At 46.4% G+C, this 9,478-nt stretch overlaps 1 protein-coding gene across 1 annotated transcript in view; it reads left to right on the forward strand.

Annotated features, from left to right (window-relative positions):
- NR1H4 (nuclear receptor subfamily 1 group H member 4) overlaps window positions 1-7,977 on the forward strand; it is a 75,194-nt gene extending 67,217 nt beyond the window's left edge. Inside the window, exons 9-10 of the mRNA XM_064154778.1 lie at window positions 3,874-3,987; window positions 7,323-7,977. Coding sequence (XP_064010848.1) covers window positions 3,874-3,987; window positions 7,323-7,561 — 353 coding nt within the window. The 3' untranslated portion in view covers window positions 7,562-7,977. The remainder of the gene's footprint in view (window positions 1-3,873; window positions 3,988-7,322) is intronic.
- The last annotated feature ends 1,501 nt before the right edge of the window (window positions 7,978-9,478 follow it).

Raw genomic sequence — 9,478 nt, forward strand, 5'->3', positions numbered from 1 at the left:
CAATAAGACAAGGAGCAACAGCTACAAAGTGGAACATAGAAGGTTTCCTCTCAACATGAGGAGAAAATTTACAGTGAGGGTGATAGAGCACTGGAACAGGCTGCCCAGAGAGGCTGTGGACTCTCCTTCTTGGAGACTTTTCAAACCCACCTGATTGCATTCCTGTGCAGACTACCCTAGGTGATGCTGCCTTTGGCAAGGGGGGTTGGTCTCAGTGATCTCTGGAGGTCCCTTCCAATCTCTAACAGTCTGTGATTCTGTGATTTCAAAGCTCTGTAAAAGCACAGTAAGTCAGTTGTGTTGCTGAAAGAACCCTTTCTACTTCCTTTCACTTCTGTTTTGTTTTATTTCTGTGTTTGGAGTACAGTAATGCAGAAAAGCTCTCTGATAGGATTCCATCTGCTTCTGCATCTATTCTCACCCTTCCATGCTTCACTTTCTTAATGCCAGCTTATGAGCTTCTGAGGCGAGGACTGCTGTACTGCATGCTTCATGCAGTGGGGGCCTGAATTAGTTATTCCACACCCTGTTCATCAGCATCATTTTCATCCCACTCCTGCTATGCTGAACAATAGGACTTGAGAGGAGCTTTGTGGTCAGCAAAACAATGAATTCATCCAGCTGAAAACTAACCTGAGCCAAGAAAATGCCAAACAAAGAAAACAAAATAAAGGAGAGAATAAAAAACCCAAATGATTTATAGGAGAAGGTGGTGCTCAGTGATGAGGAACAACAGGTGTAAGCTTCCACCTCAACACTTCTTCACCATGAGGATGCTGGAGCACTGGAACAAGCTGCCCACATTGGTTGTGGTGTTTGCTTCTCTGGAGCCTTTCAAAATCCACCTGGCTGCGTTCCTGTGTGGTCTGCCCTAGGTGATCCTACTTTGGCAGAGGTGCTGGACTAGATGATCTTTCTAGGTCTTTTCCAACCCCTAACACTCTGTGAGAAACAAATGATGGGAGTCTTAGTCACAGTCCACTTCCTCCTGCTTCCTGTCTGCTGCCAAGATGATCATGCCCAGGGGCACAATACCTTGCTCAGAGACTTCTAAAAATATCCACTTTGTCTTGGCTGCTTTCTCATGTCGTTGCTGAGCTGTTCACATCCACGACAGGAATTCATTTGCCCTGCTTTAGGGTTCAGATAGGCTTTTCCACGACCCCTCCCCACCTCCTTTTTTTCTAGTCATGCAAAGTTGAATTCTTTGGTGTGTTGTATGTATGTGTTCCTTACATATTGTAAGGAACTTTATAGAATCATAGAATGATTTAGGTTGGAAGGGACCTCAAAGATCATCCAATTCCAATCCCTTGCCATAGCAGGGACACCTCCCACTAGAACAGGTCACTCAAGGCCTCATCCAACCTGGCCTTGAACACCTCCAGGGAGGGAGCAGCCACAACCTCCCTGGGCAACCTGTGCCAGTGTCTCACCACCCTCACTGCAAACAACTTCTTCTTAGCATCTAGTTTGAATTTCCCCTCTGACAGTTTAAACCCATTCCTCCTCATCCTGTCATTACAAGACCTTGTCAATAGTCCCCCCCAGCCTTTCTGTAGGACCCCTTCAGATACTGGAAGGCCATTCTAAGGTCTCCTGGAAGCCTTCTCTTCTCTAGGCTGCAGAGCCCAAACTCTCATAGCCTGTGCTCATAGCAGCGCTGCTGCAGCCCTCTGAGCATCTTTGTAGCTTCCTCTGGACTGGCTCCAACAGTTCCATGTCCTTCTTGTGTCGAAGGCTCCAGAAATGTACACAGTACTCCAGGTGGGGTCTGAGGAGAGCAGAGTAAAGGGTTTGTCATATTGGAAGGAACTTTGGCATTTAAAACTGCCTGAGGGAGAGGAGCAGTTCCCCAGAAGTCAGCACATGTTCAAAACTCTAAATAGTTAATACTGATGCCCAGCAACCTAAACCTTGTAGAACTCCTGATGCTATGACTGTCCTTTGCTTTGTAGAAAGCTTTAGCTGTGTGACTAATTTCCATAGGATGAGCTGATTCACATCATATATAGCTGCTTAATTGAGTTGGGCTCTCCTCAGTAGTGTTGAACTTGCTGCAAAAACAAGATTTGTGGCTTGTAATCTGAAATGAGCAGAGGCTGCTCATGTCACATGTTTGAACACATCACTCAGCCACAAAATAAACCACACCCTGCAAGCCATACTTTCACTCTTGCAATACATAACTATTCCACTGATTGAAGTAAGCTCTCACTGTCTGTTTCCCAGCTAAGTCAAGTGACTTTGTTTCCTTTCTTTGAGTTCCACCTTGTAAGTTTCATTTTGAATTTCCCCTACTGGAGGCACTCCAAATCTCACCAGTCCTAGACTTCAGCTTTGTGTTGTGTACAACACTCTGCATTATATCATACAGTTTCCATGTGGTTATGTATGGGGGTTGGACTCGATGATCTTCTTGGGTCCCTTCCAACCCCTGACATCTGTGATCCTGGGATATAAAGGCTCTTCTCTTTGACCAGCTTAAGATCAGAATGGCAAGAAATCCTATGGCATTCAGCTGTGGGAACAGAGGAGTCTGCCATCCTTTCAGTCAAGGAGGGCCAAAAGGCTCTTGCTCCAGAGCCATTGGTTTGGATGTCTACACCTCATTGGTGCCATCTGATCAGAGTGGCAAACACTCACTGCCAAAAGCCCAGTGGCTGCTCTGAGTGACTCACACACCATTAATAAACCCCTGATGTCACAGGACCTACTTCTCTTTTACACCAAAAAGCAGAATGGAGCAACATTTGTGCATTAAGACTAAGTAAGAACATTGTGATCTGATGACAAAGTCAGTAAGAGGAAGCCCCACTGGCATGATAACCCCAAAGGGTTTTGCTGATGGTGAATCACATGATCCCACCCTTCAGTTGGGCTGGGTTTTAATTATTTATGCCTCCATGCTTTAGAATACACCATTTTATGCTAGAAAGTAGTTGTAGACACAAGCAAGTTGGTCTTGGACTACAGGTAATGCTAGATCTAGCTAAAGTTTCAGGCTACATAAAAGGAGCAATTAAGTCTCTTTATGGAGGTAACTGTAGGAACTGCCCAAGGCAGTTTGCTGTAGGGTTGAGTTAGGCTAGACTTAAACCATACACCCTGAGAGATTTCCATACATCTAATGTGTAGGAAACACGGGGACTGTTTCACAAAGCTTGCATCCTGGAATCACAAGACAGTTTGAATATTGGGGTTGTTTAGCTTGGAGAAGAGGAGGCTCAGGGGGGACCTCATTGCTGTCTACAACTACCTGAGGGGACATTGTAGCCAGGTGGGGGGTGGCCTCTTCTCCCAGGCAACCAGCAATAGAACAAGGGGACACAGTCTCAAGTTGTGCCAGGGGAAGTATAGGCTGGATGTTAGGAGGAAGCTGTTGGCAGAAAGAGTGATTGCCATTGGAATGGGCTGCTCAGGGAGGTGGTGGAAAAGACTGGATGAGGCACTCGGTGCCATGGTCTGGTTGACTGGATAGAGCTGGGTGCTAGGTTGGACTGGAGGACCTTGGAGGTCTCTTCCAACCTGTTTGATTCTATGATTCTATCATCAGCAGGCAGCCAGAGGAACACAGATGAGATTTGTCCTGAAGTGCTAGGTGAACAACCTTGTAGAGCAAAAGGAATTGCTTAAAAGGAGACTTTAAAACCACAGAAAAAAGGATTGCCAGAACTTGCCAGTTTCTACTCTGATCTGGAAAACAGGGATGTTCCTGCACACTTATTTGTGCAGTAAACTTCTCCCACCACAACAGTCAAAGCTTCAAATATTTAATAATTACTCTGTGGCAATAAATGTCAATTATTTATATATATATTATATATAAAACTTGTTGGTTTGGTTTTGTTTCTTTTCTTTTAACTCTCACAGGTATCTCAGATGAATTCATAACTCCCATGTTTAACTTCTACAAAAGTATCGGCGAGCTGAAGATGACGCAAGAAGAGTATGCACTGCTCACAGCCATAGTTATTCTGTCTCCAGGTAACTTCTAAGCTAAAATTAAATGTTACTGGGCTTGAAAAAAAAATTAAAAGAAAGAATAATAATCATTAAAGAAAAAAAGACATGAAGAGTGTGACCTGAAACTTGTAAAGACCTACATTCTACACAGAGCCAGCGAGCATACGTGCTTATCATAGAATCAACCAGGTTGGAAGAGACCTCCAAGGTCATCCAGGCCAACCTAGCACCCAGCCCTGGCCAATCCACTAGACCATGGCACTAAGTGCCTCATCCAAGCTTTGCCTGAACACCTCCAGGGATGGCGACTCCACCACCTCCCTGGGCAGCCCATTCCAATGCCAATCACTCTCTCTGACAACAACTTCCTCCTAACATCCAGCCTAGACCTCCCCTGGCACAACTTGAGGCTGTGTCCCCTTGTTCTATTGCTGGTTGCCTGGGAGAAGAGACCAACCCCACCTGGCTACAATGTCCCTTCAGGTAGTTGTAGACAGCAATGAGGTCACCCCGAGCCTCCTCTTCTCTAGGCTAAACAACCCCAGCTCCCTCAGCCTTCCTCATAGTTAGAACTAGATACACTAACACACAAGTTAAAAGTAATACAGAAACACAAGACCCCTCCCAGAAGTCAGATTGCCCAAGAGAGGCTCCCAGGTAGGGGTCAGTCTCTTCTTCCAGGCAACCAGCAACAGAAGGGGACACAGTCTCAAGTTGTGCTGAGGGAGGTATAGGCTGGATGTCAGGAGGAGTTTCTTCAGAAAAAGAGAGACTGGCATTGGAATGGGCTGCCCAGGGAGGTGGTGGAGTCACCGTCCCTGGAGGTGTTCAAGACAAGCCTGGATGAGGCACTTAGTGCCACGGTTTAGTGGATTGGCTAGGGCTGGGTGCTAGGTTGGCCTGGATGATCTTGGAGGTCTCTTCCAACTTGGCTGATTCTGTGATTCTATGATTCTAATGTCAACTAAAATATTCCAATTAGCCTCGAACCAGCACATCAGTATAATCAGTTGTTAAACTAGGAAACAAGTACATAAATCCAAACTCCAGATGTCCTGCCACACCTTCTGGGTTTGCAGACAAGAAAGAGAACAAACAAAAGGTGCCTAAATCCCCTGCTTAAAAAGCCTAACTGGGATCTCTTCCTGGCTGAGTATGAGAGTCTTCTTCCCTCAGAAAATCCCAGGTGGCATTTTCTCACTATACAGTGCAATGTCATAATTTTGGAGGGAAATTGGGAAACTCTATAACATAGAATACAAAATGGCAATGGAGGTCTTCAGCCTTTTCTGCCTCTGCTGCCAAGAGCAGGAGGACGGTCGCAAGTTACCCTCTCAACTATGAAATGTGGAAAACTGACCATAAATACCTGCACAGCAGAATCTCAGCCCTGATTACCTCCACTCTAAAAACTTTGACAGCACCAAACTAACCAACTCTACTCAGGAAATAAGGAGAAACTGTGTAGTGTCTGAAAACGTCACAGGAATGAAGAAGAGAAGCCCTGATGCTTGGAGGAAAAAGACAAGACACTGAGGTTTCATTCCATGCAAATGGCACAGCAATTCCATCCCTCATTGAATCAGTGTGGCTCAGAAAATCTGTTTACACCAAACGTTGCACTGACCAAAGCCCTCATTCTTTTCTTTCCCTTCTCCAAATACCTGAACATTTAATTCCATATGAATGGAAGAATACAAAAAAGATAAGACTTTGCTAATGAAGAAATTTCATCTGAGGATCACAAAATCAACAGAATGGCCTAGGTTAGAAGGAATCCTCAGAGATCATCTACTTCCATCTCCCTGCTATGGGCAGAGATGCCTCTCTTGGCTGCTCAAGGCCTCATCCAACCTGGCCTTGAACCCCTCCAGAGAGGAGGAATCCACAACCACTCTGGATAACCTATTCCAGAGTCTTGCCACCCTTGTACTGAAAAACTTCTTGCTATGATCCAGTCTAAACCTACTCTTATGCAGCTTAAAACCATTCCCCCTTGTCCTATAGTGTGAAAAGTCCCTCTCCAGCTTTCCTGTAGGATCCCTTCAAGTATTGGAAGGCAGATCTAAGATCCCCCCAAAGTCTCCTCTTCTCCAGGCTGAACGACCCCAGCTCCCTCAGCCTATCCTCATAGCAGAGGTGCCTAAGCCCTTGGATCATCTTTGTGGCCCTCCTCTGGAGGAAGACCTTTGGAGTAGATTGCACACACAGTCTGCTGGCCAAATTCCTCAGCTCCAAGATCATTGTCCATGCTGCTCAGTTGTTGCAAGGCATTGCAGCACATACCGAGGCACAGAACTCCGTTGGAAGGTGATGATATAACACCAGAGAAACAGTTCCAAGTGAGAACTCATCAGCCTATGGAAAAGTTGAAAGTTTTCTTGAGCTGGAAGTGGGAAGCTTACATGAAAACTCCAAACCAAAATACAATGTCAAGCATTTTTATTACCTCTTAATGTGAAAATGGATATTAGAATCACAGAATTGTCAGAGCTGGAAGGGACCACAAAGATCATTTAGTTCCAACCCCTCTGCCATGAGCAAGGATACCACACACTAGATCAGGTGTGTTAGTTTGAGCCTAGCTGGGATATTTTGGTGAGAAGAATTAGATGATAGGCTGTGAAAAGGAAGCAATGGTGATGTCTGCTGCACTCATAGGCTTGCTGACATGTATAGGAACAAGAACACAAACAGAGTCTGTCTGTCTCTGGGGCTAAACTTTTCTCTCTCTCTACCCTGCCTCTGTGTGACTAATCCTTCTGCTTCCTAACCCTCCCTGGCTGACCCTCCAAACTCACCTTGAATGTAAGGCAAAGTCTGGGATAAGGTAGAGGGGTGGGGAGAAGGTGGAAGGGTGGTTGGGAGCCCCTCCTGGGGACTCTGGTTTCTGAGAGGGCTGTTGTGTTTCTTTATTACCTTTTTAGCTTGTCTATTTCTGTATATATTGCAATTATCTGCTTGTATCTTGTGCTAAGCTGTAAATATAAAGCTTCATTCAATTTTCCAGAGTGGCTGAGTCTAGTCTGGGTGATTTTCTTAAGGATGGGGGGCAGGTAACACCCAAACCATCACATCAGGCTGCTCAGAGCCCCATCTAGCCTGGCCTTAAAGACCTCCAGGGATGGAGCTTCCACCACCATCCTGGGCAGCTCAGTTCCAGTGTCTCACCACCCTCAGGGTGAAGAACTTCTTCCTAACATCCAAATATTCCTAACATCCAAATATTCTTGGTAGGTTTGAACCACAGTGCTCATTGTAAATATTTGCATGCTTTTACAATCATTTATCAGTGTAAATACTGACATTGTACAAGAGCCTGGAGCTGCTAATTAATTCCTTTCTTTTATCACCAGATCGACAATACATAAAGGACAGAGAGTCTGTGGAAAGGCTTCAAGAACCCCTGCTCTATATCCTGCAGAAATGCTGCAAGCTTCACCACCCAGAGAACCCCCAGCACTTTGCATGTCTCCTGGGCCGTCTGACAGAACTACGGACATTTAACCACCATCACGCAGAGATGCTGATGTCCTGGAGAGTGAACGACCACAAATTCACACCTCTGCTCTGCGAGATCTGGGATGTGCAGTGACAGCTGCTCTTTAGTTTCCTCTAGGAGAAATACCTTCTTAAAGGACCACGTAGCATTTCTTTTCACAGGGGAAAAAAAAAACCCAGCCCACAGTACACTAAATTTTCTTTACTGTATTTTTATGGGAACGTGCCAAGGGTTCATTAATTTTGTTCACTCTGCACAGAACACTGTAGAGCTAACAGACCTTCACTATAACCTTCTTTGTATTTATACTCTCTGATCAGAAAGAGTTCACCAGCTCCTCAGAGGAACCCTCTTAATCCCTTGCTGTAATTAAGTCGACTGCAGTTGCTGTTCCTCTTGACAAATGGGGAAATGTAGGTTTCCATTCGTAGTTTTCCATCGTGGCCTCCCTTAAAGGATCTATTTCAGATATTTACAGTAATAAACCAGCTGAAATGGTTCATGCCATAGTCATTTGCTGTCCAACTATGATATGTGTTCACGTAGGATGACCTGGGGATGCTGGTTGACAGCTGGCTGAGCATGAGCCAGCAGTGTTCTCAGGTGGCCAATAAGGCCAAGAGCATCCTGGCCAGGATCAGCAATAGCTTGCCCAGCAGGAGCAGGGAAGTGATCATGCCCCTGTATGCAGCACTGGATCCCACTGCACAGTCATCAAAGGGCCACAATTTGTGTTCAGTTTTGGACCACTCACTACATTGAGGTGCTGGAGTGTGTCCAGAGAAGGGCAATGAAGCTGGTGAGGGATCTAGAGACAAGTCTTGCTACGAGCAGCTGAGGGAACTGAGGTTGTTCAGCCTGGAAAAAAAGAGGTTGAGGGGAACTCGCTGCTCTCTACAACTACTTGTAAGGAGGCTGCAGTGAGGTGGGGGCTGGTCCCTCCTCCAACTACCTGTAAGGAGGTTGCAGTGAGGTGGGGGCTGGTCCCTCCTCCAACTAACTGTAAGGAGGTTGCAGTGAGGTGGGGGCTGGTCCCTCCTCCAACTACCTGTAAGGAGGTTGCAGTGAGGTGGGGGTTGGTCCCTCCTCCAACTACCTGTAAGGAGGTTGCAGTGAGGTGGGGGTTGGTCCCTCCTCCAACTACCTGTAAGGAGGCTCCAGTGAGGTGGGGGTTGGTCCCTCCTCCAACTACCTGTAAGGAGGTTGCAGTGAGGTGGGGGCTGGTCCCTCCTCCAACTACCTGTAAGGAGGCTGCAGTGAGGTGGGGGTTGGTCCCTCCTCCAACTACCTGTAAGGAGGTTGCAGTGAGGTGGGGGTTGGTCCCTCCTCCAACTACCTGTAAGGAGGTTGCAGTGAGGTGGGGGTTGGTCCCTTCTCCCTACTATCAGGTGATAGGATGAGAGGAAATGAACTGAAGTTGTGCCAGGGAAAGTTTAGACTGGATGTCAGGAAAATTTGTTTAGGGAAAGAGTGGTCAGGCTTTGGAACAGGCTGCCCAGGGAGGTGGTGGAGTCACTCTCCCCGGAGGTGTGGGCATGGCACTTTGAGTCGTGGCTTAATGGGCATAATGATCTCAGGCTGATCTTTGGAATCGTCGATCTTAGAGGTCTTCTCCAAGGAAAACAATTCTATGATTCCAAGATGTAAAAGATGTTATTTCTCCAGAACATGAAAAAAATATGTTATGGAGAAAAAAACCCCCTCCCTTTCCATGGTACAAGCACCTGACTTCAGCTGCATTTTTATTTCAAAGTAAAAACGACACAATTATCTATCCCTTGTGAAGGTGCAGCACTGATTATTTTGCTGGACAACTGTGATCGTTAGTGCTTAGCAGCTCTGAAAAATACTGGCAGCAACATCCCCAAACTTGTGTCCAAACGCTGTGCCAGGCAGTGTGCGACACCCCCCGCGACAAGAGGGGGGATGGCTGCGTGTGCCTGGGTCCCTTCGCAGCTAAGTGGCAGCAGACGACTGGGACCTCGACGGCAGCCGCCCATGGCCTGCCAG

This window comes from Pogoniulus pusillus, chromosome 15 (genome assembly GCF_015220805.1).
Source record: "Pogoniulus pusillus isolate bPogPus1 chromosome 15, bPogPus1.pri, whole genome shotgun sequence".
In the NCBI taxonomy this organism is placed as follows: domain Eukaryota; kingdom Metazoa; phylum Chordata; class Aves; order Piciformes; family Lybiidae; genus Pogoniulus; species Pogoniulus pusillus.